Source organism: Hyalella azteca, unplaced genomic scaffold, assembly GCF_000764305.2.
Source record: "Hyalella azteca isolate HAZT.00-mixed unplaced genomic scaffold, Hazt_2.0.2 contig3354, whole genome shotgun sequence".
NCBI classification, from domain to species: domain Eukaryota; kingdom Metazoa; phylum Arthropoda; class Malacostraca; order Amphipoda; family Hyalellidae; genus Hyalella; species Hyalella azteca.
Genome location: NW_025933605.1, coordinates 152,136 through 175,686, shown reverse-complemented (window position 1 = coordinate 175,686; position 23,551 = coordinate 152,136). Strand labels below are relative to the sequence as shown.

At 39.0% G+C, this 23,551-nt stretch overlaps 1 protein-coding gene across 1 annotated transcript; it reads right to left on the bottom strand.

Moving 5' to 3' along the window:
• Positions 1 to 356: 356 nt before the first annotated feature.
• LOC108669410 (guanine nucleotide-binding protein-like 3 homolog) lies at positions 357 to 12,975 on the bottom strand. Its single transcript, XM_018156734.2, has 11 exons — positions 12,816 to 12,975; positions 5,631 to 5,747; positions 5,053 to 5,213; positions 4,612 to 4,763; positions 4,148 to 4,319; positions 3,654 to 3,901; positions 3,142 to 3,354; positions 2,740 to 2,920; positions 2,157 to 2,299; positions 1,374 to 1,585; positions 357 to 527 (listed from the first exon to the last, which is right to left on the bottom strand). Exons 1-11 carry the CDS (start codon positions 12,823 to 12,825, stop codon positions 397 to 399), a joined length of 1,740 nt encoding a protein of 579 aa, XP_018012223.1. The 5' UTR covers positions 12,826 to 12,975; the 3' UTR covers positions 357 to 396.
• Between the last annotated feature and the right edge of the window lie 10,576 nt (positions 12,976 to 23,551).

Sequence of the window (23,551 nt, the reverse complement as noted above, 5' to 3'; positions counted from 1 at the left end):
TCATTCAGTTCCGAAAAATCCCCTTGTAAATACACCCGTTACCAGAATAGGAATAAAAATCTCCAAGTCTTGCATGCTGGAGGTCGATTGCTAAAGCATGTGAATGGTTCATTACTATTTCGAGTATATGCACCCTCAAACTTGAAATACAGAATCGGATACAGTAGTATCGGTATAAGAGATCAATTATCGGTACCTTCACCATCCAAACCGCTAAGAGATAATCAATTATAAGTTCCGAGCCTCTTTTTCCCAGTGGGACAAGCAGAAAGGGACCGCCCATACTGCAGGGGGTGTGGATTTGTATACTCAACGCATAAAACTAACAATAACTGGAGGATAGTAAAACGCAATAGTTCACAACTTCAATCATAATAGTGGCGATAACAATCATTTTTAGGTGTCCATGGGCTCCTGGTCAGACTGCGATTCGGTGGCATCTTGGAAGTCATCGCTGGTGTCGCCGGCTTCTGCCTCCTCATCTGCATCGTCATCGTCAGTGTCTTCAGCCATGCTGTCGTTAGTCTCTGGAAGTTCGCAAAAAAAAAAAAAACTTTTCCTAACCAACCTAACCTCAATCGACTCTGAAAAACGCAAAAAAGCAAAAAAAAAAAAAAAAATAAGGAGTGGTTTGATCCACAGCCGTTTCTTTTATTGTAATGCACCACAAACTCGAGTGAGCGGAATTTCTTGAATGCATAAAGTTCAGTTCTAAGATCTAAAAGAATCAACTTGATGATTACTAAGCCGGAATGTTCTGCGACGAGAGTAAATAGCAACTTATGACACAAGAAAGGATAAACTTCGATTTAATAGCTTCCCAAAACATAAATAGATAAAAACAATACGAGGTTTGATTTTCAAGCATAGGATTAGCAAAAAAAAACGAATGATAGTAAAACAGGGGGAACAAATCACGTACAACATTCAATAAACAACTTGGTACTAGTGATCACCAGAACCAGAAAGAAGTATGAATAGCTACATCAAATCGATTCACTAATAAAACTTCAATCAATAACTAGGCATAAAATTTTTACGTCACTGTAGTAACGTTATAGATTTCTCGGTCAAGTTGTATAGAGTGGGCCTCACAGATTCATAGTCACAGATGCAAAATGCCTCCCGACCGACAGGAACTGAAACCTTTAAACTTCTTGGTACTTTGTTATGTGCAGATGAATATATTATGGCCACCTCTGGCGAGAAAAAAGTGCTATTACTTTACTATTTATTTGTTTATAAGAACTACAAGGAATTTAAACGCAACCAGTGAACTGAGATTAAAATAATCAGATACGTTGGTAGAAGAAAACTGACCGATCGATTGGCCCTCATCTAAGCCCACAAATACGTTGGTAGAAGGAACTAACCGAGAGTTTGGTCCTCATTTAAGCCCCACAAAATCTGCACAGGAGCGCTGCTGTCCAACTTGACAGAGACTGATGGTTTTCCTTCACTCAACAACTCCATGAAGGCTGCTTCCTTATCGGCGACGTCCGCAGCCAAGGCGTTGGGCACGATACGTGACTGCACCTCGGGGTCAGCGCGCTTAGGAGGCTCAGTGTAGTGCCGCAACGCGCCACTGCCGTGAGAGGCATGAGTTAACACGGTTAAACACGAGTGAAATCAACAATCAGTTACAAGCTACAACACGAATCGTGCAATATTGTGATCAAGTGTAAACAGTCGGCTTGTGGCTTATAACTTGAACGTTCGCAGATACATGTAAATAACATGCATTTAAAAATTACTCTTTTAAAGACAACACTTCTAAAGAATCCAGTGTCTCCGATGTTACACCTGTACAATGAATTTCTAATCTTATTATTTTAATTTTGTTTTTAAATTTTATTTTTAAAATTTAATTTTTTTATTTTTCAAAATGATTTATTCTGTCAATTGATTCATGCATTGTCTCCGACTTTACGCAAGTGTATAAAATTTCAGATCGATTGAAGAGGTAGAAGTGTGTTAAATATTGATTATAAGATTTGTAGCAGACACAAACAAACAAGAAGTGAAGTTAAAGAAAAGTGGTGGAAAATGTTTTGGAAGTGGAGAGAAAATTTTGAGCACCAAATTAATTCTTCAATGAACAGAAAATTTATTGCACGGAATGCAAGAATGAAAAACTTAAGGCTTCAAGAACTCACTGATTCCAGTCATGAAGTAATTTCTGTGCAGCTGCTTCGATACTTGAAACTCCATCCTTGTTGAATTTGCCAGCCTTCTTTGAAATTAACGACAGGAACATTTCACCATCATCTACCTTCCGTACCCCATAGAACAGTGACAACTGAAAAAATAAAGCAATTAAATTAATAACGATGCGATAATTGAAAGTAAAATCTAAGATTAATTTAACATAAGATAGTAAAAGAACTGTATTCCGTTGGGCGTACATTACCTCAAAGTATTATATAAATTTAAAAAGTAGTCAAGCAAGCTAAAGGTAATAAAAAGCTGAACCACCACACGCTATGGATGACACCCACGGAAATTGAATGCAGTGAAATTATACTTCATTAAAAGCGAATATTTTAAACTAGACTTAATACCTGATAGGAAATTGTATTACTAGTAGTTTAAAAGCAAGTAACAGGCTTGCATGTGCTAACCAAAATCCCTAAACATGTTTCACCGATGGATTAATTTCCAATTATGTCAAAAAACATAGTTTGGCAATTCGTAGTCTAGAGTACATCAAAATCACACACACTAGATAGATATACAAACCGCCATAGGGTCCGAACGCTTGAATATCTCCAATGCAGGTGAAAGCAGATCCTTGACGTGATTCAAATTGACGACGTTCTTTAAGGTTGCCTCGACGGCGGACATTTCCCTACTAGGGATTGCTACACCAGGACTATCGATCAGATGCATCTTAGCGTCCAGTTTCACCAGACGCATGGATCTGAAACAAACATATCAGAGTGAGAAATATTAATTACTCACTTATAATGCAAACATTACTTCGAGTCTGACAAAAAAAATAGTATTAGTAAAAATGAAAAGCTCCTGTTAGTAGATATCAATGGAACCATTCAATCAGTTTCTCTTACATTTTGAACATGGAATAGTAAATACTAAGTAAACATACGTGTGATGTTATGTCAAACTTTCATCACTGTATACCTGGTGCTGCCGGCAGTGGCTGAGACTTGGCAGGTCTTGAGCTTTTTAAGGCTGTTGATAATGCTGCTCTTCCCGACGTTGGGGAGCCCAACGACGCCTACAACGGCACCTGCGTCACTAAACGACCTAGCGTAGTTCTTGAGAAGCTGCAGTAGAACGTCACAGCCCATACTCTTGCCTGTGCGTAAAGTTTCTTGGCCCAGGTGCACCATCCTATTTACACGGTACATCTGAGTACATACATTATCCTCTCATGTCAGGTACCTACGTTCAAATGTACGATCTCCACCAGCATAATTACGTTTTTCGTTCTAGCTACCACATTCTGTACAGTCTAGATATTCATACCCTACATCGCATACACTGTACAAATAAACATTACACTTAAATGAAACGAATTTAATAAAATCTGTAAAGGTACAACTGGTACATTATTAAAATGCTTGCACTGGCGTACATCCTGCTAAAGCACATAGCAATCCACATATATTGTCATGAGCCCAGAAGCTAACCTCTTATAAGCACTCTGCAGAGACTTCTGCTGAATGGCAGCTCTGAAGGGTACAGTTGGAGCCTCTGCCCTAAGGTAGCTGAGCCACGCCTCCAAGTTGTTCTTAGGCACCAGGTCAGCTTTGTTGAGCACAAATACAAGCTTCTTGTTTGGATATGAGCGAATTAAAGCCTCAAGTGGAGAGCAACGTGTACCCAGCGGATCCCGGGCGTCCAACACTTCCAACAAAATATCAGCCTCTTCAATAACCTGCAGAGAATTATATCTGTAATTCAAGCAAATAATAGGGAATTGTGCAGATTTGAACGAGTGGTGAGCAGAAATACACGTTCAAGTTGTGACCTTGTTCGACTATACAAAAGGTCAGTTTTGTGTAGAAGATTCATCAATTAAGTGGCCAAGAGTAGCAATCTCACTACGATGTCTCAAAATGTAATTATGATCTGCCTCTGACACTCTTTTTCAACAGCAGTATAATTTTTTCTGCAAACCAACCTTTTTTACTTCGTTGTACCGCGTGCGGCTACTCCATGGAAGCATGCGAGCATCTTCAATTCTTTCCTGTTCATTTTTGGCCATTGCAACGCGATGGTTAAATTCTTGTGCCTTGAGTTTGGCAGCTTCAGCAATGGCTGACGCGGTTTTCTGTTCTTCACGAATCATTAGGCTGGCAAGCAGATAAAAATAAAATTAATAAAAATAATTCATAGAATAAAACAACCAATAAAAAATATCAGAATAATTTATTGCATACAAATTACCTCTACAATTGATTCTTGAGAACTTTTTCTGGTTGAGGCAGTACATACATGAATTGCATTCCAACACTTACACTGCTGGGAGTATTGTTATTCCTGAAGCAATTCTCACACAATGTGATTGGTAATGAATATAAATAATGAAGCAAATCGCTCCAGAATAATTAGAAGACTATGTCAAGACTGTATAATGAGACTCACGTGCCATCATCCAAAATAGGCTGCATATTTTCATTGTCACTTAGATGCTCAGTCTCTGGTGACTGGGGCTCATTGTTCATTGTTTCAGATAATTTGTCAGCATCCTTATTATGTGTGGGTTTTGGCAGCTTGAGTACATCAGTGAGTTTGCGCTGCGATAAAAAAAAGGTAGTTAAACATGTGCACAATTTTATATCAATAATAAAGAAATTTCATCAATACAAATGCAAAAAAAAAAAACATGAGTGTGCCAAATAAGCTGTCAACATTGTATATAAATACAATTATGCGTGTAAGCATGTAAACATATTCTTGCAAGAAACACAAGCAGACTGAATGATACACAAGTCATACTATGTCAGTAACTCTATAAGACAAATACAAATAAGGCACATAGTGAACAAAATGATTAAATCTATCATGGCTGTTATGGCATCAAACCTTGACTGCAAGTTTTTCTTCCCTCCATTTAGCTCGAGCTTCATGAATAATAGCTTTATTTCTGGCAAGGTCTTGGCTCTGCTGCTCCAAAAACTGCTGCTTCTCATTAATGATGTCAACTTTAAATGGGGCCGCATTAGGAACACCAGGATCAGCCTTCTCTGTAAAATAGATGGTAAGCAATTCCACATTCCTGGCAAGGATATTATCTACTATAGAGTGATACAGCATATTATAATACTTAGCATTAACATAAAATTATTTACAATATATGGCTTCACTACCATAGATACTCACAAAGAGAATGGTCATATTTTTATAAATATGAGTCCATGTTGTAATAAGAAAATAATAGATTGTACAATTGACTTACACCATATGTGGGCCATCAGTAGATTTGAGTTTACTTTAATGCAACACCAGATAGCAAGGCTATACAAATAATGTGAATCAGATTGTCAATCTACTTCACCATACAACAATTCTTCATTTGGAGCCTAGTAATTTAGAACAAGAAATAAATTAGGCATGCAACAAAAAATAAATAACTATGTTAAACCACTGAACAATTAACTTACTTTTATGATACTTGTTAGGATTTTTCTTCTGGTCTCTGCGTATCTTGATGCGGCGCTGCTTCTTCTTTTTGATGTTGGTGTACTTGCTTTTAAGCGTCTTGCGGTCACTGGTATTTTCTGGAAAAATGATGTTGCACTCAGAAAAGACAGAGATAGTATTAACATTAACCTAGGTAGAGAAGATTCTGCATCACTGATCAATTAAATCTGAAAATTTTCTTCTTTAGAATACCGTCAAACGGGGTAAAAAGAAACGGGCGGGGTAAATCGGGACGCGCGTCCCACATTTCGTAGAAATGTTGTAGCAGCTAAACTAATCAAAATATTGCAAAACTAGAAATAGTGGCATAAACTGCAACATTTTTATTACCGTCTCTATTATGTATAAAGCTAGTCAATAAATCAAACATTTACTATCTCTAAAAAATCGCTGAAAAAAAGTGTGAAAAGTGCGATTGCCCAACCTGAATTCCGCGCTTCACAGAAACATACTTGCAAGGGGCTTCAAAAAGTTTGTGGAAAAAGGACATAACTGAAAATTATATGAAAGAATATAATGTCAATGCAACAATTTTCCAGGATGCAAAGGGGATCTAGTTAGTTAGTTTCCTTAAGAACAATAAAACTAAAACAACCATTTAGGAGGAATAGATTCATCTGAATACCATCAGAAAAATGCCCTGGGAAGTTTCATTGCCACATCCTCTCCTAAAATATGTGGTGCTTGGCAGACAAAACCTGTGCTATGAAAATTTACATGGGAAATCATTCAACATAAAACTTATAGCCTGGATTTAGCCCCATTAGACTTGTTTTAATTTGCAAACCTGAAAAAGTCATTGAAAGGTGGTACCAAGTTTCCATCAGTTGAGGCAGTAAAAAGAGCTGTCATGACATGCCTTAAATTGCAGGGCTCTCACTCTCAGTCTTACACAGATGGACTTGAAGGCTGGTATCAGTGTTAGCAGAAATCAACATCATTATGACTGACTGTTTTTCCAAATTGTCTTTTTTTTCAAAAAACTTTTTGAAGCCTCCATAAATGAAGCAAGGAGGTTTATTTTTATGTATTTTTTTTTTATTGCAGCCATAATTTCCTGCATCAAATTTTTTAATGTGTGAGAAATGAATTATGCATTAAAATGCTTAAAAAATGGGAGTACAATATTTTTGATATTATAAAAGTAAAATAATAAATTTATCATAAAGTCTAGCTCTGCACATGGCTAAAAATGAATTCAAGGATCAAATATGAAATTGTAAGTTTGTAACTTGTACATTTTTTACATGTGGTGAAAAATCTATAAACTCACAAGCCTAACAAGGCCAAGAATCCTATTGCAGCTCAGCAAGCAAATATTTTTCACACTACACGCTTAACAATGAAGCAATGATTAGCTTGGGGAAATAATGCCAGGTAAATTATCATTTATCACTGTATAAATATCACATGCTAAATTTTTTTCAAAGATGATATAGCATACACCATACAGTGCCATTTTGATAATGAAATTAATGGTTAGACAAATACATTGCTGGGCCAATGAGTTTAAAGAAACCAATTTAATTTTCAGGTCTAAAAAAACTTTTTCAAGGCACTGATAAAAAAGTAAACTCATGAATAAAAAATTTGTTTTCAGGGAAAAATCAACTTGTGTAGGTATGTACATATCTAGTTAATTATTGAGCCTTTAAGAATAGACACTTTCCACACTTTAGGCAATCTTTGAGGCAGTCTGGTAGAGAATTCCAAATTTCCAATATTATATAGGCTAGGTACCTATTTACTGCAGAGAAATCCGATATAGGACATAGGACAGGTAGCCATGGCCTATGCCATTTACAGCAGCAATCAGGATTTGTCTGATTCAGGAATACCTACTGGGCAGAATTTTCTAAAATTATAGTTTCACAACCTCACAGCCCTGAGCCATCAGAAGTGATTTTCTAGAATTGTAGGCATAAAATTAATGGGCTGGTAAGTGGTAACTGCTGGTTTAATAATTCTTCACTAAAGAATTTTGTGAACTAGGCTAGCCACTAGGGTGAGAGCATTTGGAACTATTTGGAAGTAACCAAGGGTAAACGCGGTATATTCCGACACATTAAGGACGCATCGAGAAATGAAAAACTATAAAAAAAACCGTATGCGTTACGTAAGTTCTGTTGCCTTCACATGACTCTCAAAACACTTCACTACGCATCAGCAACAATGAAACGTCACAAAATGTTGCCATATTACGGCGTACGCATTAGAATACGGTCTGCACATACGGCGTACGCATTAGAATACGGTCTGCACATACGGCGTACGCATTAGAATACGGTCTGTACATACGGGGTAAGCATTAGAATACGGTCTGCACATACAGCGCACGCATTAGAATACGGTCTGCACATACAGCGTACGCATTAGAATATGGTCTGCACATACGGCGTACGCATTAGAGTGCCATCTGAACGAAGATTAGTCAATCAGAAACTGCCAGCAAACACAGATTCGAGGAACTGCACATAACATGCTTCTTAACCAATACTTCGAAGTATGTAGGAGAGATGGATGTCACCAGCTTGCATAGCCAACAAAGTTTGAATTCCGCAGTCTTTGTTCCGTGGATGATCCGTGATTAGTATCTGAGTTTGTCACACTAGCACGAATTTCCACCACGAGCATATTTTAGCATATTGTAGTCAAAAACTATTGATGATATGGAAATGGGTCAAGCCAACATCATGCATGGACCAAAGTATTATATATATTATATTATAAAATTACTTAAAGGACACGCTATCAAACGTCAAATGCTGCAGGTCAGGTTTAGTAAGAAATTCATAGTGTCGAGAGATATTCGTATGACAAACATGTATTCGTATGACCTAATTGTCGTCATATCAGAGCTCGAAATTTCATTCTAGCTGCACCAAAGGTTGTCTCAGACGAGTTCTATTATTAGTTTTTTTACGATGCTCAGTCAAGTCCTCACCTCTCAGTGATTTTCTCTTGCGTAACTCTGAATTGCGTGGGTGTTAACTTCTTCAAAAGCTGCTGTTTTTCCTCTTGTTTTAGAACCCTTCTAGCTGCATCACTGTTTGGGCCGGAGTTCTTGGAGCTGTTCTTCAACGCATTGTTAACAAATGCACGGCCTTGAATGCTACCAGATTTACTAGCAATAATAGAAGGAGTGATGCGGTCACCCAAACCAACTTTGCTCGCAACAGAGCCCACAGAAAATCTGTTGTTGGAAACGGTCCTCAGCGTCTTACCATTCAAGAATTTGTTGCCGGGAATTGTAGTGCCAGGGTTGTTTTCAGTACCTGGTCTACGAGGCACGGATTTCAACAACGAGTTCTGGGTAAGAGCATCATTCTGCTCGAATTTAGATAGAGTGGACGAGATTTTATTTGGAGGAAGTGATTGCCTGCGGTTAGGCTCCGTAGACGATAATTCTTTCAATGTCCCGGAGTTGCGTTTCTCTAAATTTGAGATCCCATGTACAAAATCTTCATTTCTACTACTTGCATCATTTGATAACGACTCTGCGTTAGATCTATTTCCTGAGGAGCGATTTGACAACACTTTATTTCTAGAGACTGACGAGGAACTTGAATTTTCTCCAGCAGAAAAACCGTTTGAGGGACGACGATCTGCAAATGGGCCAGAAGTTGGCCGACGAAGGTGACTGGCGCCTTCCATCTTCGTCCTGAGGAGTGAAATGGTTAGCAATTAAGGCTTATTAAAATTCGCAACTTTAGAATAAAAAACACGTAGTCCACCAGCACCGCGGTAAATGCTCTATGTATGGAAGATGCGCGGAGCTAACTAGTGACAACACCGTAACTACTTCGCTAAAAACACCCCGCATTATCTTGCTTCGCTAAACAACCTCACTACTGCTGCGTGATGCTGCATCATTGCTACTGCGTTTGCCACTTTTGCTACGTGATATCACGTCACTATACGCTCACCTTTATTATATTGCTACGCGATACTACGCCTCCATTCTTGAAGACACAGTACGCTCTACTCAAATCCTGGATTCAAAATGCCACCGGAAATGTTTTTGCGATTTTTTTTCTTCATAAACGATCACATTTGTGCCTCACATCTCAGCGAGGACGCAACTTGTACCACACATCTCAGACGGAAAACAATTTGATTTTCAAATGTCAATGATAATGCTTTTTTCGGCTTACATCTCAGCGAGAACACGATCATAATTCAGCCTTCATGTCTCAGCGAGGACACACATTTGTGAGCGACCAAACAAAGCGTGTGTAGTGTTCTGAATCAAATCCTGCAGGCCTTACCAATCCAGTATTCGGGTGGACAGGCAATCACACGCAAGCGACCAACCCGTCGACTGTGATCAAAAAGATGACGCAACTGCACCTAACAATCGTCAGGAGCTGCGTCGCTCGGCTGCCGCTTGTGCGCAGCTGCTGTTGTTACGGATGACGTCATAGGTGCGGCGGCTGCGGTTACTCGCACCACAGCTTTCGTGAGTGACCTCACCTCTGCTGGCACGATATTTAGGCCCCTTTCACACAGGGCAGTAAATACTGCCAGCGTCCGACAGTATTTACTGCCGAACCTTAGCGGACATACGAAATGTGCACTGCTGTTCACACACGACTGCTTTTACTGCGGCGTAGAATTTGACGCCTGACGCCAGCGTCTGTCCTGCTAAAACTGCGGCAGTAGATTTGTCGCGCAGTTTAGCTTGCAATGGTTTTCAATGTAATCTTTCACACTGGGCGGTTTTTGACGCCAGATCCCAGCAGACAGTGGGGCCGTATTTTAGTTGCATAATAAATAGCACTGCTAGACTGATAGATTATAGACTGATATTGTAACATAAATATTGTTACATAAACATAAAGATATACATTGTTAAATATATATTCCTTGAAGTGATTGAGATATATTTTATAAAAGATATATTTTCCATAAAATATATAGGTATTTCCATAGAGTTGTATTTACATCATTCTCACATAGAGATATACAGTATTTTCATAAAGAAATATTGTTACATAAACATAGAGATGGACTGATGAAGCATAAAGCACTGCAAGACTGATAGATTCCAGCAGTAAAAAGCGCCTCGTGTGAAAGATTGCGCTGTAAATACTGCCGCGGCATTTTTGACGCGCGCAGTATCTACTGTCCTGTGTGAAAGGGGCTTTACAGCTGCAGTAACCTTGTCTCTGCAGTTGGCCCGACATGCAGATGCAGCAGCCGTTATCAATGACGAGGGCAAATACGTGCAGATGCAGCAGCCGCGTGTGCCACATTTTGACAGAGGCGTCTTGAGAATGAAGAAATTTTCATTATAAACTGACATGTCGGCATCTTCGAGAAGTAAGATGTGAGATCAAGCGAGCCTTGGACCGTCCTTACAGCAACTCACCTCGTTATGCATGCCAAAAATTCGTAAAATTATTTACAATTACCATATAGGTAATCAATAGGCACGCAATGTGTGAATTTACGTGTGTCATCGTAAACAACACTATTTCTATTTTCTATCAAATGACACTAATCATCAGCACATTCCGCGAGAGGCAATGATTGCACAGCTACGATTTGATAGGAGCTCAAAGGAAAGCAGCAACGAGGCATCAGCGATTGCCGACAGAGAAACATTAGAAAAGCAAGACGAAGTGACCAGTAATTACAGAAATTGAAATAATACTAAAGCAGTTTGTGGACGAAAAGGACCAGCAATTTGACAGCGGGAAAAGAATCAAACAAAAATCAAGTGAAAGCGAGAGCACCAAACAGCAAATGAAGGCCATATCTGAACATGCCTGCTAAGCAGTCAACCTGCACAGCCTCCACTGCTTCATGCAGCACATGACGCCCCCATTTGCACTCTCTGGTCTCTGCAACAAGCAGTCGATTCACGTGCCCGTCTTGCCTTCAACCTTAATTCCATCAGCAACTTCATTGCTATGGTGAGAGCACACAGTTCAGCTCAACTGCCATCGCTGAGACAGCAACTTTCGCTCACTCATCGACACGAGTCTCCGGACTCGGCTGCAGTTCATAAGCTCAAGTCAGGAGCAGCGTCAAATTTGTCCAGAAGCTTCATGAAATACAATTATCAGGCATGTACTATTCCTTACATAAATTAATGTGCTTCCCAAGAAAACTCCTATCCTAACAATACAAATACAAAGCCGCTAACTGGAAACTTCCTGGAAGTATTTAATCCGCAACACGAATCTAACATAGCTAGCTACTGTGATTATGCATTGCGTTGAGATGACACGGCACGCCGCATTTATGTCGAGTTTAATGATCAGGATTTAGGCAGTTCCGTCAAACTACTGGCCAGCAGTGGTTGAGTTTACAGCTCAGCGTTAGGCTGTTGTCCCTGGTACTAGCCAGCAGTGGTTGAGTTTACAGCTCAGCGTTAGGCTTCCAGGTACTGGCCAGCAGTGGTTGAGTTTACAGCTCAGCGTTAGGCTGTTGTCCCAGGTACTAGCCAGGAGTGGTTGAGTTTTCAGCTCAGCGTTAGGCAGTTGTCCAGGTACTGGCCAGCAGTGGTTGAGTTTACTGCTCAGCGTTAGGCAGTTCCGTCCAACTACTGGCCAGCAGTGGTTGAGTAAACAGCTCAGCGTTAGGCAGTTCCGTCTTATTTCAACCATCAATGAACGCATGGAACTAAAACAAAGCTTAATATAAAGGAAAAGCTGGAGAGGTGACGGAATTACCTACGATGTCGGAATATACCGCGTTTACCCTAGTCTCAAGTCCCCAAAGGCCCAAAATCATATGCATTTTATAATTATTCATAGGTGGCTTTACTGGCTTATCTTATGGCTTTATCTAAATCTGGCTTCTGCAAGATTTTTTACTTTGGTTTAAAAGACTAAGCATTTTTTGTACCAATACCAATTATACCATCAAAAGCATCAATGCTCATTGCTCAATGCTGATAACGCCACCACAGCACTTAGGTCAGTAAGGTCACAAGTCTTGAATAGAAACGATTCTTTTATGAACAAAAAGTAGGCTAGGTACCTAGTAATCTTTTTTCAGGACTATAAAATTACCAGTGGAAAAAAAACATCTTTCAAGTTTCCACCAGGTTCAAAAAAGCATTTGCTCATTCATTTGGTAGCAGAATTACCTAGGCCTACATCATTTACATGCAAAAAATTTATGCATCAACTCACTTTTCCTCATTTTTCTGTATATAGCTAAGTAAGAATAGAGTGTATGACGATTATCTGGGACTGGAAGTCTGCCGGCACTGTTTACGAAAACTTTACTGTTTACGAATACGAAAGCAACACTTCACACTTGGCAAGTGCATCGGCAACACTCCCTTGCGGATTTTTATAGACAAGACACAATGGGTTGCGATTTAGCTGGAATTTATTTTGGACCAAGAAATTTAAAAGATAAGGGTTTCTAGTTATATGACTAAATTTTTAGAGCATTTTTGCCTCATGATTGCTATGTATATCTGGGTCAGTTCTGGGTAAAAAGACCGTCATTTATAAGACATGTATGGCAAAGTGAGGCAAACTTTACACATATCCGAAAGAGTAACTTAAAAAAATTAATTTCTTCATTCCGAGCACTATCTCGCTGTATTGAACTACATTTTATTTTATAAACATAGCAGCGTTGGGAGCGTTATCTTTGGTACCTTCACGCAAAGCGCGTATTCAGATGTGTGAGATTCCATTAGTTTATAATCTTAAAATTTGCAAGTACTATTTTATGTCAGATATTTCGGTATTTCAATGATCATTTGTGAGCTCTAAATTTTCTAGTGCAACACGTTTTATAGCTACACTACACCATCTGGTAGTGAAACTGTATTTGAGCGAGTCTTCAGGGATCCTTTATAATCTAAAAAAATATATAATCAATAAGTTCAATAACAAAACATTCTTTCGGGCGCACGGCAACGCTGACAGCACTGACACAATTTTTGCGAGTGCGCGGTTTTCTATCAAAACGGCATTTGCTCCATTTGCCGGTCAAAATGGCGTGCATTATAGAACACATCTCGACTGAATTAACTCCACACACGCTAATTTGCATTGCGACGTGAGACGTATTGTTACAATTTTATATGAACTTATTGTTTTCAATTTATACACAAATATTTGCCCTTTTGACTGGTTGAACACGTTTTACTAGGTTAATTAAAAATTGATCTCTACTTTTTAGAATATTATAACCCTTTAATTTTCATAATGCCGTGAGGTGCGTTATCACATTATTTTGATCTCGTTACCATGAGAAATTATCAAGCAATCCTGGAATTGCCTGGGGGATCGGTTTTACAGATACAAACTCAGCAGTTTATATGTGAAGGGGCGAATATTATAATTCAGACAGTCTATTAAAAGCGCAATGAAAATATCAGGAAATGTAATTAACTACTTCGAGATCGGTTTTTCAACAGAATTTGAAAAAAAAATCAGATTTATGATGCTGGTGCTATGGGTATGGGTATGGCTGTGGTGGTGCAGTGGTGAGAGACTCTGTCTCTCGCAGCCAGCTCCCGGGTTCGAGTCCCACTGAGGACAAGTTCTTCCGGGAAGCTCAGCTCATGGTCAACTCAGCCATTCATCCAACTCTGGTTGATAAATGAGTACCTGGCTTGTCCAGGGTGTTGTGTAATGCAACCAAATGGTTCTGGCGGGTCAGCGAGCCAGTGATGGTCGTAGAACTACCAGTGGTACCGAGTGCCAGGAAAAACTGACCTATCACCCCCCTCCCTAGTCGCCACTACCAGGATGGGCAATTACAACAACAACAACATGGGTACAGTTAATGAGTACTCGACCTAATAAGAATTTGGCAAAAAAAAATCTGCCAATTAAAATCTCGGAAGTCGACTGAAATTCAGAAGATAGCGCGACAATAAACAAATACAGCTTACAATAGTATCACTAATCCGCCGCATCTTGGCTTTACTCTGTCAGTTAATTGTGTAACAAAGAAAAAAATAATCCGACCCTGCCAATTTTTACAACACTTCTCTTTAACTTCACTTCGTGTTTGTTTGTTTGTTTGTCTGCCATAAATCTCATAATCGATCTTTAGCACACTTCCGAATGTCCAATCGATCTGAAATTTTGCACACTTGCGTAAAGTCGGAGACAATGCTTGATTCAATTGTCAGAATAAATATTTTGAGAAATAAAAAATCTTAATATTAAAAAAACAAAAAAAATATAGTTCTTTAAATATATAAAAATAATATAAAGAAATTTATTGCACAGCTGTAACATCGGATACATTGGCCTCGTTAGAAGTGTTGTCTTTAAATAGTATTTTTTAAACGCATATTTCTTTAGTTTTATCCTCGATTGGGTGCTCTGGGTACTCGCTTCGGAACAACCACCTGAGGTGTGGAGGCGGATGCAACGTACTCGTATTAACGCCGATGCCCCAGGTACCAGTAACTATTTGACAAACTCTGATGTTTTTTACTGATAAACTTCTTTTCTGAAAATTTTAATGGTCAAGTTGTATTTTGATATTGATTAAGTCATATATATATATATATATATAGCCATTCCCATCTATGTATGCAATTATTTAAAAACTTGATATGCAAGTTTTTATTTATATGTTTCATTAAACATGTGATTCCTAGGTATTTTCATATCACGAGCATTTTCTTATTTCGGAACACAAACACGGCAGTTTAAATATCAACAATACACCCATAACTGCAGATGAGATAAACTTGAAAAGAGTCAGTCCAATGGCCTTAGTACACGAGACCGACACCAAGCTAGGGAGCTTGGTATCGGTCACTGATGACCGCCAGAACCATGGTTGAATTAAATTTAATTCAACCATGGACAGAACTAAGTATGTGCCACGAAGAACCTCGTGTGAGAGTGATATAATTCCTGCAGGATAGAATACACCAACAATTAATCTAGGCTACAAAATTACAAATGCATGAACTTATAAAAAAGAAGAATTTATATAAAAACATACAATTCAAGAATTTAATAAAATAATATAATCCATGCATAAAGTCGGTACCAAAACAAGAAAGCAATGTTATTTACAAATAATTATGCCACTAAGAAGGTTATAAATTTCTTCAAAATGTAAATTGCATCGGTTTGACCAGCACGGCCGCCGCCTAACATGCTACCTCCAGACCGGAGGACCGAAAAACCACACGAGGGAGTCTCATATTGAGTCCCTCACTCACGCGGCGTTGGAGGCCTTCACCAGCATCGTCATGAGGTGCCCCAATTATCTATTAAAACACAGGTGGTAAATGGCCAGAGAATTCATTGATTTCAATTTTCAGGAGCGAACAATATTCTTCAGACGACGTTTGAACAAAGTGGAGGTTCAATGAAGTAATTTTAATCAACGTTTCGAATGTTACAACATTCATTTTCAAGTTATAGGAAGAATTTAATAGGAAATTTTGTTGGAAATAAGTACACAGAGCTGGGCAGCGCTACTTTGAAATGTAGCGCCGCTACCGCTACCGCTACATGCTCTAAATGTAGCGGGCACTACCGCTTTCGCTACACCCACTAGATTGTAGCGGGAGCTACCGCTACCGCTACATTAGGCGCTTCAATGGCAAAAATTATAGGAAATCTCTAAATATTTATTGTTCTGCTATTGGGATTTACTCGTAAACATTTAATGATAATAAAATTTTTCAAAACATATCAATGCAACTTTATTGCAATTAACCTAACCGAAATAGTACAAGTTAGATAAAGCAAATAAAAGTTATTTTTATGTTTCACCTTCCCTACATGGATGTCTACTTTAATCTACCAATGTCAAAAATTATCCACATATACATATAAAAATCAAGTCTTTTATTTGTATATATACGTGGATAATTTTTGAGATTGGCAGATCAAAGTAGATATTCACGTAGGGAAGGTGAAACATAAAAATAACTGTGTAAAAATAACTGTAAGCAAACTTAAGTTAGGTGGCTGATGGCCGTGATGTGGTCGTGGACATGTGGTGGCAGCTGGCACAGAACAAGAACAAGTGGTAACGGGTAACAACTTAACAAGTAACAACTAACATTTTGACACTAGTAACAGGCTGAGGTTGACAACATTGCACCGAAATATTTCGTACAGTTTTATTCTGTAATTTATATTATGTATGAATCATGCTGGTTTTTAAATAATATTTAATACTATTAGGTAAAATCTAAAGGCTTTATCTATAAATGTAGCGTTAGCGCTGTAGCGGCAAAACCTCGTATCGCTACTTAAATGTAGTGGGCGCTACCGCTACCGCTACAATTGCTTAAATGTATCGCCGCTACCGCTACTGAAAATATAGCAGCCGCTACATGTAGCGCGCTACTGCCCAACTCTGCCTAGAAGAAGTAAATAAATACTGGGCATTATACTATCGTCTTTAACTGAACACGAGCAATCTTGCTTGTGAACATGATCAAACGACAGGAGACTTATATATTATATTATACCATAGAATGTACAAAAAAGTTACTGAGCTTATTACTATAATCTTAAACTGAACACAAGCGATATTGCTTGTGAATACGATCAGACGATAGGAGACTTGAATATATTATACCCTAGAAGAAGTAAAAAATTACTGGGCATATAACTATAGTCTTGAACTGAACACAAGCAATTTCTGCTTGTGAAGATCAAACGATAGGAGACTTAAATATATTACACCTTAGAATGTACGAATAAGTTACTGAGCGTATTACTATTATTTTAAACTGAACACAAGCGATATTGCTTGTGAACACGATCAAACGTAAGGATCGATACTTAAGGGTGCGCCACAGAAACTTACTTATTTGAAAAAATTCCTGTGCGGTTAGTTGGTCGGGTAGAGGGGCGAGAGGGGGTGCATCTGAAGAGGAAAGTTCCCAAGTTTGTTTCTCAAAGTTTCTCAAATAAATTTGCTGTAGTGCAAGAATTAACTGAACGCGATTTTGTTGCCCGTCAAAATGCATGTAAAATGCTGGTTGACAACCTGCCTGAAGACGCGGTCGTTTTTTTCAGTGGCGAGGCTCACTTCAACATTTCCGGCTGCGTCAACAGGCTAAACATGCGTTATTGGTGTGGTGTAAATCCTCGTGAGCTTTACCAGAAGCCATTTAACTGTGAGCGAGTTACTGCCTGGTGTGCGATGTCTATAATGGGAATAATTGGTCCTTATTTTTTTTAAGAAAACGAACGCGCAGTTACCGTTAATGGAGCTCGATTACAGGAACATGATCGAGGAACTTTTTCTTACAAGACTCGAAGAAATGAACTTTAGGAACGTGTGGTTTCAGCAAGATGGAGCCACAACACACACAGCACGAGACTCGATGAATTTGTTGCGACATTTCCCCGACCGCCTCATCTCTCTCAGAGGCGATCTTCAATGGTCGCCACGCTCTCTAGGTTTGACTCCATGCGATTTCTTTTTATTGGGATATTTGAAATTTCTGGTTCATGTCGATCGACCACGGACCATAGCACACCTCAAGAACAACATTCGCGACGTCATTGCCAAAATACCGATTGATATGCTGCATAGAGTGGAAACCATTATAAAAAAAGCGACTTCATTAGTTTATGCGCAATGGAGGCCGTCATTTATGAGATTTAATTTTCAACACTGTATGAAAAAAAACTTGGGATACTGTTTTCTCGAATAAAAAAAATGTAAAACAATAACTGAAGTACTTTAGTTTTTATTGACCTTTCAAATAAGTAAGTTTCTGTGGCGCACCCTGTATTATACTCTACAATAAACATAATGTTACTGAGCATATTACTATAGTTTTAAACTGAACACAAGCAATTTCTGCTCGTGAACGCGATCAAACGATAGGACACTTAATTACGTTATACCTCTGGATATACAAAAAGTTACCGAGCATATTACTATTATCTTAAACGGAACACAAGCGATATTTGCTTATCAACACGATCAGACGAAAGGAGACTTAAATATAATATACCCTAAAATAAATTTTATATTACTGGGCATATTACTATAGTCTTAAACTGAACACATGCAAGTTCTGCTTGTAAACAAGATCAAATTATAGGAGACTTAGATATAATATACCCTAGGAGATATATAAAATTACTGGGCATATTACTATAGTCCTGAACTGAACACGAGCAATGTTGCTTGTGAACATGATCAAACGATAGGAGACTTATATATATATTATAGCTTAGAACCTACAAAAAAAGTTACTGAGCTTAATAATATGATCTTAAACTGAACACAAGCGATATTGCTTGTGAACACGATCAGACGATAGGAGACTTAAATATATTATACCCTATAATAAAGAAAACATTACTAAGCATATTACTATAGTCTTAAACTGAACACAAGCAATTTCTGCTTGTGAACACGATCAAACGATAGGAGACTTAAATATATTATACCCTAGAAGCAGAGCTGGGCAGCGCTACTTTGAAATGTAGCGCCGCTACCGCTACCGCTACATGCTCTAAATGTAGCGGGCGCTACCGCTGCCGCTACACCCACTAGATTGTAGCGGGCGCTACCGCTACCGCTACAGTAAAATGTAGCGCCGCTACATTAGCCCTACAATGGCCAAAATTATAGGAAATCTCTAAATATTTATTGTTCTGCTATTGGGATTTACTCGTAAACATTTAATGATAATAAAACATTTTCAAAACATATCAATGCAACTTTATTGCAATTAACCTAACCGAAATAGTACGGGTTAGATACAGTAAATAAAAGCTATTTTTATGTTTTACCTTCCCTACATGGATGTCTACTTTAATCTACCAATGTCAAAAATTATCCACATATACATATAAAAATCAAGTCTTTTATTTGTATATATACGTTTGGCAGATCAAAGTAGATATTCACGTAGGGAAGGTGAAACATAAAAATAACTGTGTAAAAATAACTGTAAGCAAACTTAAGTTAGGTGGCTGATGTCCGTGATGTGGTCGTGGACATGTGGTGGCAGCTGGCATTGAACAGGAACAAGTGGTAACGGGTAACAACTTAACAAGTAACAACTAACATTTTGACACTAGTAACAGGCTAAGGTTGACAACATTACACCGAAATCTTTTGTACAGTTTTATTCTGTAATTTATATTATGTAAGTATCATGCTGGTTTTTAAATAATATTTAATAATAAAAAATAATAAGTAAAATCTAAAGGCTTTATCTATAAATGTAGTGGTAGCGCTGTAGCGGCAAAACCTCGTATCGCTACTTAAATATGTAGCGGGCGCTACCGCTACAATTGCTTAAATGTAGCGCCACTACCGCTACCGCTACTGAAAATGTAGCAGCCGCTAGTAGCGGCCGCTACATGTAGCGCGCTAACGCCCACCTCTGTAAGTACATAATACACGTAAATATGATACAACACGAAATTTTGAACCGTGAAAATAACTCCGAAAAAAAATCTCAAAATTCAGAAAATTCGGTTGTTGGAATATGGATAGCTGGAGTCCAATGCGTAGATATAGGAACTTCTGTAGGTATCGTCGGTCGGATGATGTCGGCCCAATACAAGATGCCGATGCTTTTGGATTCCTCCATCACAGTACAAGTGACAGTCTCGTGTTTGACGTTATCAAGGGCGTCACTGAGCCTATTGCATTCATCGCGGATCTTGAGATGAAGTTGCCCAATTGTAATACTTTGAGACTTCCCGTTGTAGCTTCAACAGTCAGCAGAACTCCGTAGCGTGCCTCCTCAGTTTCGTCTTAATCGTCAAATCTCGAATGACGATTCAGTTAACCTGGAGCTGTCGTCGGCGCACCAGTTGAGCGGTGTTCACTCTGAGGAAGAAGGAAAATTCACTTGAAAGTGAACCTGTGTTCTTGCCTATCGTCTAGTTTACAGTGGCAGTCTTTGTTGATCGAATTTCATGTCAACATCAAGATGTTAGAACACAACCATGCAGGTGAAAAAGTGAACGAGCAGTTCTAGAAAGTAAATCATAAACTCTTGAGCAGCAGGCAGAATCCCGGAGTTGATGGGGAATTCCTACGAAGTTACCGTACGCGCGCGTCAGGCGTGTAGGTACTATGACACTCATCTTGCAAAATTATTTTAATTTAACGTTCAGCAGTTTTATAGATCATCTTGATGATGATACATTCATATTTTTTCTACTCAAAATGTCAAGCATATATTCATATTTTAATTTTTTCGCCACATTTAAGTGCCCGAAATTTGAACATGTACAATTCTAGGAAGATTTGGGCTGACATGTTTTGCGTTGTTGAGATACTATGGAGATACAGTATCCGCTCAGAGGCTCCATCCTGGGCTTGTAAGAAACCTACTCCTGCCTCAGCCTTTGATAGTCTCACATTTGAAATACATCGGGATTCCAATGATCACGCTTAGAAAATAAAAGCAATTACTTAATTTTCCCAATTGCATTACCGGTTAAAAAGTTTGTTACCATTTTCAATGAAAAGTGCAGAAACTCGGAACTTTATTATTAGGCTTGGCATAATGGAACCTTACGGCAATTATATTCTAGGTGAGCCGTGACGAGGAACACAAGACTGCAGCCTCGCGCGCTGACCTTGGTTGCCAGCTGCATGCCAGCGATAGCGAACAACCTCGTACTGCCGTACTGCAACCACTTCATTGTAATATTCTCTTAAAATATCATTAAAAGCTTAAAAGAGAACTTTTTATTTATTTTCGATCAGTTTATTCTCACCAATTGAAAGTCATTTGATTGGAAATATTTATAGAAGGAAGGCCATTCGTGCGATTCAGCGGCGACAGCTTTGGGATGAAGTCGCTTGCAGGCAATAACGCCAGTCATTCGAGTATCCGCAGTCGCAAGAAAAAAATCTCGCAGGAATAGCAATTTTTTGGTTTTCCAACGTTTTCATATATCGGGTTTTAGCTGGAGTAGAGTGGACCGTCGTCTGAGAGTAGGAAGTGTGATTGTAAACTATTTTAATTGTATTCATTCTTGAGTAGCCGTAACGGATTATCGCTGCATTCCCCCTGAAGTGATACGCGGATGACAATATTGGTACTATAGCCCAGGGGTATGCTAAGAGGTACAAAGGAAACGCAGGCAGTCCGCATCGAGCTGACCTCGCTTTTTGTGCTGTCTTCTCGGCTTTGTCAGCTCAACTCCCGGGATTGATGTTTTGCTATTTCCATACAATGGACGGTCTCTGTGACTACTTAAACAACGTCTGCACACTCCATTTTCTGTTGCAGGAAATGAGTTGAGATAACGCATAATTACCCATCTATGATGACAGCAATATGAAATGCTCTATATTGCCGGATATACTTTACAAGACGGTGACCCACTCGAGCCACGCGGTCACGGATGAGTTTAACTGTGCTACATACTTTTGCGTGAGAATATATACATATATGTGTGAGAAGTGTATCAGACCTGGCCCACTAGTTGTATAAATGAGAAATTGATTTTTTACTGTTAGCGCCATAACTCAGTTGTACCTATGAGAAGTGTGCACTGCACTGCTTGCCACATTACTTATTACTTGGTTGTGATGATGAAAAAGTGTGCACTGCTTGCCCCATTACTGGTTTGTACTGATACGAAGTGTGCTTTGTTTGCGCTATCATCATATCACGTTATATTCGTCCTTATTGCGAACGTTCAGCTGACGTCGCGCTGTAACTGGCTCTTAGTTTCTGTTTCTCTACTTACTTTTCTCTTAAAGCTCCGTAACGACTACGCACGTCTGTGCTCTCGAGTGCTTTTAATAAAAAAAAGAAGCGCCACAACATTCGTCATCTAAATCTACAATAATAAGAATTCGACGCTCCACAGTCATGTCCTTGACGGCACTGTTGTTGAAGTTACATGGAGAAACGTCACGTTGTACGGAGCAGCGGAGCGTTCGCTGCACCGCTCTATCTGCCGAGCCGCGGCTTCCGGTGGAAAATCCTGGCCTATAGATGTTACTTGACATCCAGCATCTGGCAGCTAAGAGTGCTAGATAAAAAGTGTTGCTGCACCGGTGATGAGTGCCCTCCTGCATCTAACAGCAAAGTGTGTTTGACGAGTACTTTTGTGTTACCTTCTTATCTTACACTTATTCTTTCTAAAACAAGTTATGCAGTCAATGTGTAATGTGTCTTCCGGCATTTGACATACGAATTTCTAAGATGAGATGTATTGCTGCCATTGCGACCTGTGTCGCCCATCATCCCGCCATCAGGTGTGTTATTAGACGGGAAGTGATGCAGCGATTGTGGTGTGTACCCTAATGCTTCTGGCAGTCGAGTGTGTTATGAGATGTCGCGTTGCGTGTCTTATGTGTCGTCCATCGAGACAGACTGTGTCAATGTATCACGTTAGCGAGTCAAATCCTACGATTCATAAAAAATTCGTCAAAATTTGCGTTAAAATATTTGAATTTATAGCAGTGCATGGTAATACGGTGTTCATCAAACAATGCACCTGCAAGTAACATCAACACCGTCAATCCTAGATGCAGAATCAATGAAGTAGTTGTTTGTTGCTGTCGTGCGCCCGAACCTTGAGTTTGGAAACGCCGTGTGGTCACCGAGACTTGAAGATGACAAAAATTTAGTAGAGAGTGTTCAAAGACGTGCAACAAGAATAATTCCAAGCTTGAAGGGCAAGTCTTTTGAAGAAATATTAAAGATTATGAAGCTTCCAAGCCTCAGTTATCGACTTCTGCGTGGGGACATCATTGAAGTATACAAGTATAATCATGGTTTATGCAAGGTCCAGAAGGATTACTAGAATTTGAAACAAGAACCAATACCATGGGACAACAGCTTTAAACTAAAAAAACTGCTTCGCAACTCATCCACGCGACAACATTTCTTCTCGCTTCGAATCACCGACATGTGGAACAGCCTCCCCGATGACATCGTTGACGTTTCGAGTATAAACGCGTTCAA